Source organism: Heterocephalus glaber, unplaced genomic scaffold (assembly GCF_053883595.1).
Source record: "Heterocephalus glaber isolate CG9 unplaced genomic scaffold, H.glaber_assembly_v1.0 deba00001564, whole genome shotgun sequence".
Taxonomy (NCBI): Eukaryota; Metazoa; Chordata; class Mammalia; order Rodentia; family Bathyergidae; genus Heterocephalus; species Heterocephalus glaber.
This window is the reverse complement of record NW_028258351.1, coordinates 20,747,219-20,762,964: the sequence shown is the minus strand read 5'-3', so window position 1 is coordinate 20,762,964 and position 15,746 is coordinate 20,747,219. Positions and strand designations below refer to the sequence as shown.

Below are 15,746 nucleotides of genomic sequence, written 5' to 3'. Positions count from 1 at the left end.
AGCACCAGTAATGGTGATGGATAGGGCCCTTGCCAGAAGCGTAGAAGCGCTATGGTTGAACCAGATGTGATGGCATATGCCTGTACTCCCAGCACTCAGGAGGCTGAGCTTTGAAGTATCTTGAATTCAAGGCCAGCCTGGACTACATAGTGAGACTGTCCTTTTTTAAAAGGCACTGTGGTACCAGTAACTTCATACGTTTACCTGGAACCTGCTAAAAACAGTACTCAGTGGGCCTCTTACACTGGTGCCCAACATAAGGAGGGTTCCCCATCAGGAAGGCTCAAAGCAACTTGTTTGCTCCATTTACCATTTTATCATTAGCTTTCTTTACAGTGGGTGAGCTCTATTCCCTGATATTTGCTCCAAGAACCTTTGCCCCAGAATATGAGCCCATCTTTTATATATTTCAACTCTTCAGGACAATATCTGTAGCATTAGTCAAAAAATATTTTCGCAATAATAATAGATATGTGATTGTTAAAGAGAGGAGTTTGTAGGGCTGGGGGTTTAGCTCAGTGGTTCCGACGCCTGCCTCACAAGCGCAAGGTCCTGAGTTCAATCCCCGGTACCAAAAAAAAAAAGATAAAGGAAAGAGAGGAGTTTGGTATCTGAGAAGGCCCTGTTTTAATAATGCCAGCTATTTCTATTGGGTCTTTGACTCATTCAGAGAAAGGAGATGCAACTTATGACTGCACGCTCCAAGGAGTAATGCCTCTGAACTGTCCTTTCAAGACTAAGCCAGAAACCAGGGATGGTGACATGCCTGTAATACTGGCACTTGAGAGGCTGTGGCAGAAGGATTGTGCGTTCAAGGCCACACTTGGCTGCTCAAAACAAAACAAAACAGAAAAAAAGAAGAAAAGAAAGACTAAGCTGGTAAAGTAAAATCATTCTTATGTTACTTTTGCATTTTTCCAAGTGAGTAGAGACAACTATTCTTGCTGATGATCTCTTCACTGAAAGAGCTTGGTTATAAGTAAGAGGAAATGACCCTGGCTCATTTAGGTTTTTAAAAAATGCAGAATTTATTGGAATGAGGATGGGTTACTTGAAGTATCTAAGGCATGATGGAGACAGCCAAGTTGAGGGAAGAGTCAGAAGGAAGGCAGTTGCTGTTCAAAATCTAAAATTCCCAGAGAAGATGACCTGTTTGGCCTCCTGTGGGTGTCGCATCAGTTGTGTATGCAAAGAGAGGGTCAAGTTGAACACAGATGGTGCCAGCCATACCTACGACATGTTGTTCTGAGGTTTGGAACTACTGGTACATCTTGGTCAGATGACTTGCATCTGATTTGTTGACAAAGTTGTGCCTCTCTGCCTTGCCTTTCTCTATCCGAGTGAGAACTTCAGTGGCAGTAACCTTGTGTCACCTTGCCAGGTGTGCCTAATTAGTGCCAGTTGATGTAGCCCAATCCAGATGAAGGGGTCTGTAGTGGTGAATCCGTTGCCTGGCTGGAGCCATCCAGAAATCTTTTGACACTCAGTCAGGAGGGAATTGTCAAAACAAGATATCCATAACAGAGTTCCTGACTATTTTTTCCAAGACACTTGAATTCCTGCCAGACTCCAGACAGATTCACATTCCCAGGGGTAACTTGCAGCACAATAAGGAGAGATTTCTTAGCAAATATTAATGCGCCAGAGAATTGGCATTAAATTATTGACTTGACAACTCATAATAGGCTGCTTTTGATTGCTGATATGAAGGATTATCTATTTACAATTGAATTCTGCTGTTGAATTGTGTGATTGCTGAGCTGAACTTATTTCGGGGAAGGGAAATGAATAACACTCTAAGAACACAGATGGGCCTTAGAAACTACTCAGCACTTTCTGTGCAGGAAGCAACAATAATGGCCAAGTGTTTTACCTACTGCCACTAGGGAATGGTTATCATCTGCAGGGGTTTGTTTTTTTGTTTTAGGGATGAGTAGAGATGGAATGGATTTTCTTTCTTGCTCATGAGACTGGCAGTCCCAAAAGAGCCAAATATGCACTGTTGTACTCATTGGACCTGACACACATAGGCACTCAACAAACATTTGTTGAGCCGGGTTCTGGTGTGGGTACACCTAACTATCTCAGGTAAATCCTACCCAGGGCAGTGCTTCTGGTCAGCAGCCCTTGCTGCAACCTGATCTGCCCTGGCTGGTGAGATGAGTTCTTATGGGGGTCTCTGTCAACCAAGTGTTGGCCTGGCTGTGGCCTGGGGCTGCAACTGCTGCTCCAAAGCCACCTGACGCCTGGCCAGGTGCTCATGCACCAGATTCCGGAGCCCAGACTCGGAGCCTGCCTCTCACTAGGCCGCCATCCAGCTTCTCTGCCCCCGCTCTCACAGTCTTAATTCCTTTTAATTTCCTGTTTCTAGACCAGTTCTTTTTTCCCTTCATCCCTATCCCCACTCCTTTCAGGTCACCTCCCTGATCCCTACTTCCTGCTGAGAGTGCTCTTGCTCCCTCTGGCCCCCAGATGTCTCTCTCACCACCGCTCTTCCCTCAGCTGCTGCCTTCTGTTTCCTGTATTTCCACAGAGCATTTGTTACCTCTTGTCAGCGTTGCATGGGGCACTGCCCTGGGACCACAGGAACCCAGAGGTGTCTCCTCTCCCAGTGGGGGATGGGGTGCCAAGGTCAGGGAGATATTTCTGTCCTCCCAAAGTCACCTCAGCTGAAATCCAACGCTGATACCTGTTAGCACCGGCCTGGCCACTCCAGAGTGACTTCAAAAAAGACCCCAGTTCTTACGTTCAGAAAGCTGGTACTTTTTAGAAGAAAGCAACTACCAGTTAGCACCATCCCTGTGCCAAGCCTCGGGCTCTTACGCAATGTCACTCAGTCTCCACCAGGTTGGGAAATGCATGCGTTGTCTCTTGTGGCCTCGTGCAAGTGGGCTACAGACGTGTTGGTTGAGTTGCTTACAGATGGCTGAGGAGGGCCAGGCTGGTGTCTGCAAGCCCTTCCTCTTCCCACTGTGCTGCGTTCCTAGACCATGGTCTTGTCAAAAGGCAGAGACTGTTTATTACATTCAGTCAGCATGACACAAAGCTGAGATAAAGTGAAGATCTGTTTAATTCCAGTGTTTCTCTGTTTTCAGTCAGAGCCAAAACACAGGCCAATCCTACTTGGTGGCATTTTGCTTGCGTTGTTTTGTTTTGTTTTGCTTTTGCCTTGTAATGTGTTTTTGGAGTCACACTGTCACTTGTGTGTCCCAGACCATGGCTTGTCACCTTCACCCTTAGGACTCCTGCGTCCTGCCCAGGTTCCCTGCTCCTGTCCTGACCTCCCAGCTCCCGAGCTCAGCCCAGCTTCACAATGCTTCCTGTCAGGGAATGTGGCTGTTTGCCCAAAGCCAGGCCTGCAGTTGGCTGGCCGCCTTCCTAGGGCTCCCTTGGGGGAATGTGGCATGGTTTTGGCATTAGGAGCCTTACTCTTCTTATCCTGCTTGGCCTCTGAGCCTCTGTTTTCTTACCTGTAAGTTGGGGGAAATCATTGCCCTACTGGCCTCATTGCCTTATGATGAGAATAGCACGGGATTTGGGCACTGTAAAGCTTTATGAGCACATGTATTTACTGGCATAAGGGTACTCTTATTTTATGACTTCTGTTCTTATTATACTGCTATGGTCATTCTAAGCATCGTCTTCATTAACTACTCCTAGTTTTGCCAGGCCCCCAGGCTCCTCAGCCCCTAGGTTCCTCTCTGCCCCTCCTCCCACTCAGCTGAATGTGCGGTAGCATTGGGTCCTCCTTTTGGTTTGTTTTTAACGTTCTCATTCTCTTGCCTGTGACCTCGTCCTCTGCCTGTGCCCTGGCTCTGACCTCTGCTTCCTCAAAGGCTTTTACATTTTGGTTTTTCACAGCTTCTCTCACCTGGTGTCCACTTGGCTGTGCTCTGCTTGCCTTTTGGCTCCAGCCAGAACTTCGCCCGGCACAGCTGTCCTTCCTGTAGCTAATAGCCGAAGCGGATGCTGCCAGATATTCCACTCTGAACTTCCAACCTTTCCTGGATGCCCGTCATCACCACCAAGCCCAGCTAGAATTGGGCGCTCTGTTTCTGCACCAAATGCCACCCAGGTGTTCCTCTGTTTTTGTTCCTCTTCCTTCTCTTTTGGAATGAATGACATATGTTATTTCTCTCATTAAATTGAGAGACCAGTTCTTTCATAGGACGTCCACAGAGTATCCGTCATATATCCAGGGCACTATGTATGTACATACAAGTCACAATTCTCAGGCAGGTGCAAGATAGGAGTGATCATTATGTCACCACAGCTACCACTTATGGAGATCTGGTTATGTTCTAGAAATTTTATGTAGTTTCCCTTATCAAATCATCATAACAGGACTGGGTATTTAGCTTAGTGGTTCAAGCTCAAGGTCCCGAGTTTGATCCCCAGTACCAAAAAACAAAACAAACAAACAAAAAACCCCATCATCAAATCATCACAACAAGCCTATGAAGTTGGTATTTTTTAGTCTTGTTTTAAGAGATAGTGAAAGCAAATTCAGTATTAAGAAACTTCCAACATGTCATAGCTAATAAGTGATAGATTTGAAGCTCAGCATCCTTAACTGTAAAACCAGTGTCCCTCCACCACATTGGACAGCACTGTTTTGGGAGATCTTGTGATGAAAGAACTATTAACAGTAGAAGAATTGAGAGATGCAGGACAGTCATTTGTGGGCCATAGCGTTCATGTCAATGCTCCTTGGAGACAGGACATGTAGGCCTGGGCATCTCTTGGGAGAACATGTAGTCTGAGCTGAGTATCAAGGCTGCAGCCCTGGAGCACTCTGTGAACAAGACGAGGTTACACACAGTGTGAAGTCCACAGAGGAGATGGAGGGTAACGCCATGGAGGTGCAAAGAAAGGATGCCCCACAAAGCAGAAAGGAAAGGCTGGAGGGATGGTGTAGATGCCACACCGAGAACAAAACCAGAGAAAGCTTTTGCGTAGTGTTTTAATGAAAGCATTCTTCGTGGGAAATTAACATGTAGAACCATAGGATAGATTCAAGAGGGACAAGATGAGGGGCAGGGGGATGCCCCTCTCGTCACCAGTGTCTAGTTCTCTGGTCCTGCTGGGCTGCTAGTTCTCTTCGTGTCCACACCACAGACTGCTGAGCAGAGCAGGCAGGTCTGGGTGAAGAGCTCCAGGGTGGCTTCAGTTCCCCCAAAATCAGAATGTAAATATGCTTACCTTCTCTCCACCTTTACTCTTTTCTTAACTTATTTGCCTAGTAATAGGATTAAAGGGAACATTTACATGAACTTTTGAAAACAAATATTCCCATTTTGTCTCTTCTCCTGTTTATTCCCTACCTCAGCTCAGGAGTCTGCTCTAAAAAAAATCCATGTTTAATCAGTGAGAACCTACTGGTAATACATAAGCAAATGTCACCTACTGGCAGCACAACTGAAAAGAAAAACCAGCCCACTACAGGATTCGTTCATAACGGTGCTCTGTTCACTGTTAGAGGGCATTGCTTGGTGGTCCTGACTCTTCCAGTGTGAAGTATAAGTCAGACAAGAATAGGTATTTTGGTTCAAAACAACCAAAAGTGGTGGGCAGCCAGAATGGATTTCCTTATGACAAAAGCAGACAGAAAGACTTCCAGATAAGGGTGCCCGGGTCTCCCTCTCCCTCCCTCCCCCACACCCTGCCATCCTCCTTCCTGTCATTATCCCCTCCCCAGCTGCCTATAGCCACAGGTAGAAGGGGCCAACATACAGACCCATCCTCTGGCTCCCAAGAAAAGGCAGGCTCTGTACTCAGCTCTCCTTTCCTCTCCTCCTCCATGCCAGGGCACATGGAGAGCTGTTACCTACACCGTCACTTGCTGGTTTCCAGTGTTTCACTGGAAAAAAATATGGACCATTAATCTAGATGAACAATCTTTAGAAAACACAGCCCTGTTCCCGAGACACTGTGTTTAATGTCCTTTTCCAGTTTGAAAAGGAGTTTGTTTTCTTACATCGTTTTTTAATTGCCATGAGCTGGACTTGTAAATATTGTAAGTGGTTGAGTAATACTCATCTGGTAAACTGACCAAAGGAAGTGGACATTTTTTTCCACTCCTGTAACCCTGGCACCCATGTCTGCCCTTGAAAGGGGCTCTTCAGTACTGGCAGGGGACATCTGCCCTTCCAGGTGCTGCTGGTACCAGGGAAGGAGCTGAGTGAAGTGTGGAGGAAACGATCCCGGAGTCAGGAAGATCGCCAGGTGTTCCATGCTGGGGTCAGGGGCAGAGAGCAGTCATTGTTTAGAAGTTGGCAGGTTCCCAGAAGTTCAACTGTCTTTCTTGTTCTGAAATGTCAAACATTTCCTTAGCTGGGGGATGGATGACGAGACCCCCTGAGGCTTGAGCACTATTCAGAGGCAAAAGAACTAAGTTCTGTCTTTCACATGTGACTCAGTATGGCTCGAATCAGGCCCCTCCTGCGTCCTGGAGGCTGGTATGGGTTGGAGGCTTTGCCCTGCCTCTCCCTTTGCGAAGTTTCAACTCTCTGTGCTTATGTGTGTGTGGTGGTGCTTCTTTAACATGGTCCCTTATCTTTTAGTGACACTAAAATGCCTATGGATAAAATGTGCCTAGGATGTGCTTCCAAATGCTACACAGTGGAGACAGGGTACAGGTGAGCATGCAGATAAAACCAGACTGGCCATGAATTGACCCTTGCTAAAGCTGAGTGATGGGATCATCACGGTTCCATGTACTCTTCTATCTACTTTTGTGTCTGTTTAGTTTTCCAACATAAAAAAGTGAAGGACAGAGAAAAGGGGAGAGGATGAAAAGAGAAGAAATTCTATATCCCACTTTTGGAGCCCCAAGGAGTCTGGGTCTCTGCTTCATAAGCCCCATGCTCTGTGGGGGCTCAGGACCCCTGGAATGGCTCCACTGGTGCAATGAGAGGTCAAGAGCATGGCCGCCTGCCAGACCCACCTGGATTCCATTCTAGCTCATCCTCTTACCAGCTCCAGGTTCTTAGTCAGGACAGTTCACTTCCAGAGCTTCCACTTCCTCGAGATTGAAGGGGAAAGGAGATTGATTTATTGTGGGGATCGAGGAGAGGCAATACACATAGCCTGTAGCACAAAACCAGGCATCCCAGCATATTCTGTGTCCAGGGGAGCTTTGGAAAGGTCCTAGTTACTCTTCCCAAAACATCCCTCAGAGGAGAGAGGCCCCATCAGGAAGGTACCAGACCTGTGCTCACATTCCAAGAGAGCCACTTCTTCACAAGAAAGGATTGCAGCGATAAGGTCTGTAAATACCTTCTCCTAGGCACAAAGGCTGCAGTTGGCTTTTGCTTATCACTGTCACTTGCCATCTTAAAATGACTTCCTCGGCTGACCTTCAGTACACACCAGTTTACCTAAGCCTGTTGACACACACACACACACACACACACACACACACACCCTGAGAACCAGTGTTTGCTGTTTAAGGGTTTAAGGTGTAAAAATGTCATTTGTCATTGCTCTTAAAGTTCCCCCTTTCATCTTTGGGCAAGGACCTAGTTTATCACGTTATCAATCACCATCTAAGGTGTCAAGAGTGAACTGTGTTTTGATTACTCATGGGTAGTGTGTACCCCTTCACAGAGGCACAATTTGTCTAATTCACAGTTTCAATGACAGATCCTCTTTTAAAAGGCATCACTGGGGCCGGGGGTGTGGCTCAGTAGTGATAGAGCACTTGCCCAGTATGCCAGGCCCTGAATACACACACATACCGCCACACACATCATTCTTATATTAATAATTCCAATAGGCCCACCCACCTTTCTGCTAAAACTGTCCTATTAAAGGTGTCTAGAACCCAGGAGCTTTCCCTGTCTTAGTGTTTCTCCACAGTATTTGTTTGTTGACACTGACCACTTTTTGGACTTTTTCCTTAACTATCATCTTTGACATAGCTTCTAAGCTTCTCCCTCCCTGTTTACTGCCACTCCTATGTCTTTCATGTTGTCTCTTCTTGTCCCTCTCAAATACTCAGTGAATTTATTTCTTTATAATATTTACATGGTACCTCTTTTGTGTGCCAGCTCAGGGTTGAAACCAGGATATGTGCTGAACAAGAAGGCACAGTCCCTGTTGCAGAGGAGAGATGCACAGGAGCTGATGCCAAATGATTTTGATGATAGTTACTGTGGAGACAAAGGGTACTGTGGCAAAGGGGTACTGTTGATTTCAGGTCAAGGAGTTAGTCCAGGAAACGACACCAATGCTGAGGTTTGGGGGACTGGCTGGGGCAAGAAGGGGAGAACTCTAGACAGACAGGACAGCATGTGTCACAGCCTCTGGGCAGTCAGGAGCGTGGGATGTTGGAGAGTGAAAGGCCCAGTGGCCAGAGCACAGGTCACAGAGTGTGGCTGCGGGGCAGCAGGGCCACCACAGTGTCTGATCTGTGTAAGCCATCGGAGGCCTTGAAGCAAGGAGGCAACTTGATCAGTTTCCATTGAAAAAGATGGCTGGGGCCTGGGCTACGTGGAGCATAGGAGCACAGCACTGCAGTGGTCGGAGTCTGAGCTGGGGGAGCCACCCACACCTCAAGGCCTCTTCCCTTGTGTTTCAAGCTTCATGTGTGTGAATAAACCAGGTGGATGATTTGGTCTTCCCCATCTGTTATTCTTTATTCCTTTGTTCTAGTCACCCGTTTAGCTATTCTCATTATCACCCTGGTTTGGAAGTCAGGGTCACTTGAATGAGCTTCAGCCCTGGGCCATCACAGCCTCAGTAGAGACCACTTGCTGCACAAGGAGCATTCCGGCCTCCAGCGTTTCCCCCACTGTGAGCCCGCCTGCACCACACCCAGGGGTCATGCCTTGGCCCAAACTCTGCTACTCATCTCCCTTGTTTCCTCAGTCAGCCCTCCCCTTATCCAGGATTGAGCCCAGGCCCTATAGGTCCCCTTGCTCTGTCCACCACCCCACATCTTCTTCTTCTCCTCATACTGCACCACGTAATCTTTTCACCCCAGCCAGGAGCAAGTTCTCAACCAAACATCACTCATGGAGCAGAGTGACAAACTGCGGCTCCCATCCCCATGAAACTTTTGGTCAACCTGAAGATGTTTCAGGAGATAGAAGTAAATGAAAAGATGTATTTTTCTAGTTCTGGCTAGAAGTTAAACTAATATCACACATGTACCCTTTCTCACTGCAAGCGTCTTAAAAGAAATCCTAGCTAAAATATTATACTCCACCGCACAATGTTAGTGCATAGCTGAATTCACAAGGAAGGAAGGAAATCCCTAGATAAAAGAAATGAGCAGATTGAAGACCAGAACCCAAGGGAATGAACTGATGCTGCAGCTGGGTCATTATCAGTCCTGGTGACACACAGCAGGGGTCAGCAATCTTCTATAAGGTGCCAGATGATAAATGGTTTAGGCTTTGCAGACCACAGATGGCATGTCACATCTCCTCCTCCTTTTACCTTTATGACAACCCTTTAACAATATAAAAACTATTCTTAGCTCATAGATTGTGCAAAAACAGACCACAGACAGAATTGATCCATGGACTGCAGTTTGTAGTCTGCAGATCCCTGATGTGGAAGCTTCGTTTTTGTGTTCCATGAAGACAGGGAAAAAGAGAAGCCCTGGCTCCTAGAGAGGAGAAACTCTCACAAGATAGGATTCCCAAGAAAGAAGGCACATTAGGAAAACTCACCCAGGGAAGTGACAAGGAAGCTTAACATATATTTTAATTCCTTTCTCAATATTCAAAACCATGGGCAAGCTGTACTTCATGAGTTAGGTTTAAAGCTTACACTATGTGATATACATTGAACCCTAAGGATCTGTGGATCAAATTCAGGAAGTCTGTGGATTTGAATGGAAAGGCAAGTTGCATTCTTCTTTCATGAATGTCTTGTTGAGATTTAGTATTTCCTTCAAGTACTAATGTAGGTAGCAAACCACAGAAGTATTATTGTGACTACCTTTTCACATCACAATATATTATCTCTGAATTTTTTTTTTTTAATGTTTTGATGTTTTGAGACAGGGTCTCACTATGTAGTCTAGGCTGGCCTTGAACTCATATAGCCCAGGCTGGCCTCAAACTCACAGTGATCCTCCTGCCTCAGCCTCCAGAGTGCTGAGATTACAGGCATGTGCTACCACGCACAGCTCTCTGAATTTAAAAGACATATATTTTTATTATAATGTTTCAGTATAATTGGAAATTTAAAAACATACTTCTAAGTAATGATGGGCCAAGAAAGAAATCATTGCTGACCATTTAAAAATATTTAGGGGCCAGGGATTTAGCTCAGTGGTGCCGCTGCCTGCCTTGAAAACTCAAGGTCCTGAGTTTGATCCCCAATACCAAAAAAAAATTAAAAAATAAAAATACTTAGAATTCAGAAACTAACAATGAAATCACACCATATCAAAACTTGTAGTCTTAGGGATATATGTCCGCCACAGTAACCACTGGCTGTGCACAATGATTGAACCACTGAAAGATGATTAGGGCAGCTGAGAAACTGAATTTCAACTTTATTTAATTTTAATTATTCCAATGTAAATAACCAGAGGTGGCCAGTGCTTGCCCAGAGGGTGGCTCATGCTGGTGACTGGCCTGAAACCTGTGGCCTCCTGGGCAGAATAAGGAGTTGAACTCTTGGAATCCTGACCGTCTTAGCCTCCTTGGTCTTCCACAGGCCTCCCTGCTGGCCAGGCCTCGTGACCCTGTGCACTTGGCTCCCCCTGTTACTTTTCATGTCCCTTTCCTCATCTGCTTGCTTCCCCGCTTTGGGCCTTGGCGGCCAAGGAAGTCTTGGGTGACCAGGGCCTTTGCACTGAGCTGTATCCCCAGCCTTTTATGTATTATTATTTTTGAGACAGGGTCTCACTAAGTTGCCCAGGCTGGGCTCAAACTTGTGATCTTCCTGCCTCAGCCTCCCAAAACACTGAGATTATAGGCCAGCACCACCACATCCAGCTTGGATGCTTGCTTTGTAGTGGCCCTGCACTGTCTCTGTTAGGTTACACTGGTCCCCTGCAGTTCCTAGCGTGTGGGAAGTGCACAGTCTTAAACACTGGGTCGGTGAACATGGAAGGCAGTGAGCAAAGGACTGCATTCTCTCAGGCCTGTGTCCAGCATGGATACTGACTTTGTAGCAAGGATCTGTGCCTGTGTAACCACATGGTTGGAACTGGAGTTTCCAGGCACCCACGTCCTCACCTGTCTGCACCAGCATCTCAGTCTCGCAGTCTGGAGCAGTGGCACAGCTCTCTAGGGGCAGGGCTGTTTCAGGGTTCCCTGGTGGCCCTGCCTGCTGCACTCACCAGCCTGCAAAGCCAGAGCTGTGTCTGCCTCCCTCTCCGTAGGTACTTGATAGAATGTGCATTGCTGTTCTGGTCTGATCACTAAAAGAGACATATTCTGCTTTTGTTTTTCAGGGATGATAATGGTGATTTTATTGCTGCTCGTGGCTATTGTGGTCATTGCAGTCTGGCCAACCAACTAATAGCATTAAAGAGACCACCTGCTGTGACACCTGCCAGTGCCCAATAAAAGCCCAGCATCTTTTTGGTATGCAAAACCTACTCTCAATAAACTCTCCCAAAGCTCTGAACTCTTGATGTACACTGCTTCACTAGAGGCACAGAGCTAGAACACTGGCCCAGTGTGGCTCTTCTGGTCTCCACCTTAGTCATTTTGGTGCTAACCAGAGGCCCCTCAGGTGACCACTGCCCCTGTGCTGCCAGTGGATTGCAGCCACCCCAGTGTGCTGGGTATCCAGAAGGCAGTTGTAACCTTGACATCTGGTCTGCTTGGGAAAGTCAGTTGTGTGCCCATGTGGGAAATGAATGGCCATTTTGTGTCCAGTGTCCACTGTCACTCCAGTAGTGGAGTGACATGAGATTGTACGGAAAGGGCCGAGGAGATCCATGTCTGAGAGTTAACTGCCATCCCACCACCCACCCTGCCCAAGGCACCCCAAGGGGTTCAGCACACTTAGTGGTGCTGGCTGCCACTGCTCAGAAGTATTACTCGGCTCTACTCGGGGGACCTTCATCCTTCAGACACATTCTTATTCAGTTTCTCTGTGATAGTAAACTTGTTATTCAAGGCCGAAACATCTAAGAGGCCAGAATCCAGTGAGGTCGTGTAGGGAGTGCTGTTGATAGATAGATGCAGTTACAATGTGAGGAGAATGTCACCATTCATTCATTTGCTCATTTGCAGTACCGGGGGTTGAATCTGGGACTTCATGCATGCCAGGCAGGTGCTCTACCACGGAAGTACATCTGCCGCCATTACTTATTTATTTTAGACAGGATCTCACTAAGTCGCCCAGGCTGGCCTCAGACTGTGATCCTCCTGCCTCAGGCTTCTGAGTAGCCAAGATTACAGGCATGTGTTACCACAACCAGCCAGAGCATTGCCTTTATTTGGTTCAGACACTGGTTCTGACAACCCTTAATGTGTGCACGTGTGCTTGTCAATGGTGCCTGTCTCACAAAGGCCAGGCCAGTGGGGTGGCCTGCAAAGAATGCCAGGCCCACAGGAAGGTGAGTTCTGAGCTAGAAGGGCACCGAAGGCCCATCATCAGCCTTCCCTTCTCTCTGTACAGGAAGCAGGATGGGCAGCTGGCTTGCTTTGTCCTCATGTCAGAAGGAGGAAAATGACAGAGTAATTGCCAAAGTACACAGTTTCACTGAGGAAAAAAAATGGGCTTGTGGTAGGACTTGGGGTGGGAGAATCTCCTGTGGATTTCCTCAAATGTGATCTGAGAAGTCCCCTCAGGACAAGCACAACCACCAGGAAGGAAGCCACAGTGCAGCCTGGTGTGGTGTTGTTTCCTAGAACTTTGAGACCAAAGACTCCAGATGTGTTAGGGAGATCCGGGGTCCAGGGGTCCAGACAGCTGCTCAGCTCTGACATATCTCCTTACTCCAGAACCCAGGCCAATGGGACAGTTATTGAGGACTCTATGGCAGAGGAAAAGGAAATTCTGGAGGCCAGTAGTGACATGGTCAGCCCAAAAGCAAATCCACCACCTCTGCTTATAACTCATTGCCCTGAACTAGTTACCCAGCCCTGCTCCGGCACAGGGGCAGGAGGTTCCTGATGGCAGAGTGCCTGAAATATGCAGAGATAGCCCAAAGGACCACACCATGTACCAGCTGTGACCAGAGCCTCATCTAGAAAATGGAGGAAAGGAGACCCCCTTCCCACCTGGTATGGCTGCTGTGAGCACTGAGTTATACGTGCAAGCACAGGGCCTGCCCCTTGGCTTAGCTGAGAAAATGATTCTCTCTAACCCAAGTCTGGGCCCTGTGGGCCATATGGTCTCCAAGTCCAGAGTCCAAGATCCTACCACCTGCTTTGAACCTAGAACAACAGGATGAACTGGTGAGGATGTGAAAGTGAGCCAGCCAGGCAAAAGAGCTCTCCTGTCTGTTTGGACCCCGATGCCCACTGACCTCCTGACAATGCTGAGGCCCTTGCAGCAGACTTAGGAGGATGGTGGGGGTCATGTCCAGTGGGGAGGTGACAAGAGGCTGAGCAGATGAGGGCCAGGGCAGCCATGGCAAAGAGCCCTGCTGTCAGGGAGCCTGGCTGCAAAGGGAAGGGAAGGGAGAAGCAGCTTGTTGCAGGTGGGTAAGTTCCTGAAGGAGAGAGACCAGCATGGAGACCAGGGCTTTTGGACAAAACTTACCCTGGGATTCGATTCTTGTCAGGGTGGGGTGGTTGCTAATGGATCACCCAAAGGAAGACCAAGAATTCCCAGAACCACATCACCAGTCCTGTGTGAAACCCCAAATCTGTACAAACAGCATCTCCTTGGAGCCCCCCACTTGGGGGCTCAGGGGAGGTGGCATTGACAGCCTGTTTGACTTTCTCACCTCCTCTTGACTTGCTCAGCACGGAGCCCCGGCAACTCGTGGGGCATCTTTGAACCAGAGCCATGGCGTCCTGGCTCAATCACACTGAAAGGCCCTTTCAAGCAAAACACTGAGCCGATGTCTGCACACAGCAGCTTCTGTTCTTTTGGCTGAATGGGCTCTAGGCACAGCCCTAGCATTGCTAGCTGTGTGACCCTGGACAAGTTTCTTCACTTCTCTGGGCCAATGGGCAGTGGAGGGTGAGGAAAGCTGCCCAGGAGCGTAGAGTACAAGGACCTGCCATCTATGCTGTGGGCAGTGTAGGCTGCAGACATGCCAGGAAGAAAGTCCCAGCCACCCTTGGTCTTCATCAAGGGGTGGGTTTCTCACGTGAGACACCCACCATCCCTGTCAGGCTGGGGGTGGTAAGGCATATCCGAGTGGCTGACTTGTGCCATTTGGGGGGACCTAATGCCTCATGACCTACCCTAGAGTAACGTGGCTCATGTAGTAGTAGTAGTATTTTCAGCATGCTTTGCAAGGCCTGGTTTTCTCCTCAGACATGTCACCACCACAGCCCTGAGTGAGCTGCAGCAAGTGCTCTGGAATTGGCTGGTGGCGTCTTAAGCCCTCACCCCTAGCATAAAGCAGAGCAGCAGCATAGGGGCATAGCACCCATCACCTCGGGTGCTTTTTCAATGAAAATAAACTTTATTAAAATAACAGCATAAGAATTGTTTAACTTATCAGATTATTAATTATAAGCATTTTAGGTCAGGATACCATATAAAGAAATCCAGATACCCAGGTACAACTGGTACTTTTGTTCCATTTCGGCTTCATGATTATTAATAACTGCACTCAACTTTAGCTGTCATTAGCCCCAGGACAGTCTGCTTCTTTCAAACCCCACAGGCCTTGCCTGGACACAGCCTCCACCCAGGCCTTTGTGGCTTTGATACGGAAAATCCTTGCGCTTCTTTTTTCTGCTGCGCACAGCCAGCTAGCCTGGCTGGCATTGTGCTTTCTTCCTGAGCTCATATCCCTGGAACTTTCCTTCCTTGGGGCTGCTGCAGAATTCCTTAATGCCCTTCTGCTTCCAGAACTGTCCGACCAGCTCTCTCCTGACTAGTCAGAGAACTGGCAGCAGCTGGCTGTGTTGCTCTTTTCCCTCCTTGTCAGAAAACAGTGCCTTCGCTGCCTCAGAATCCTGTTTCCTGCTTTCTCGGGTTCAGAGATAACACTGGCAGCCTCTGCAGACTGAAAATCATCTCTTATCTAGTTGGATTTTCTAACTGAGCCTAGCTGAAGTTAAGTGGGGTTCCCCCTTATTTATATTAAAAGGTGTGTTGAGACTCTTTTCTCTGATTGCATTGTACGATTTCTCAGACTTCCTCCCAACTACATGCTAGTAACAAAAGGCATTGACCTCTTTCCAGAAATGACCTGCCGTCCTGCCGAGTCTCCAGTGTGCTAAAGCAATAAGTTAATCCATCCCTGTACTGTATTCCTCACTGGCTCTGTTCTTCCTTTCACTCCCCGTTTTTCTTGGCGCATTTCTCATGTCTTTATTTAGTCTTAAAAAGAACACGGAAAGAGATGTGTATTAAACAAAATCTGAGAGCAAGGGGTGTGTCTGCTGCAAGTGGGCATCCCCATACCAGGCCCTGTCCCTGGGAGATGCAGGGACGGAGAGAGGGCCTGGTAAATGGGAGCCAACCTGACAGCTGCTCGGATGGCCAGGCAGGCCCTCTGACTGGCCCCAGGATTCCTGATGAGGATCCTGGGCTTTCTTGTGCCTAACCATTCTAGACTCTAAAATGGGCTTTTCCCACCACCTTGGGCCAGTGCTTAGCAGTGATGCAGCTCATTTCAAGTTGGACAGATGTCAATG

General features: G+C 47.7%; 1 protein-coding gene across 7 annotated transcripts in view; it reads left to right on the top strand.

Annotated features, from left to right (window-relative positions):
• Stx8 (syntaxin 8) overlaps positions 1-11,595 on the top strand; it is a 279,691-nt gene extending 268,096 nt beyond the window's left edge. For 5 of the 7 annotated variants that reach the window (XR_015443240.1, XR_015443239.1, XM_021238313.2 and 2 more), the window contains one exon: positions 11,420-11,595. Coding sequence is in view for 4 of the 7 variants with exons in the window: in XM_021238313.2 (XP_021093972.1) it covers positions 11,420-11,487 (68 nt within the window). In the remaining 3 variants the exon portion in view is untranslated. Of the gene's footprint in view, positions 1-6,563; positions 6,639-11,419 lie in introns of all 7 variants that reach the window. The other 2 variants (XM_087191823.1, XR_002386969.2) reach the window with 2 other exon arrangements.
• The last annotated feature ends 4,151 nt before the right edge of the window (positions 11,596-15,746 follow it).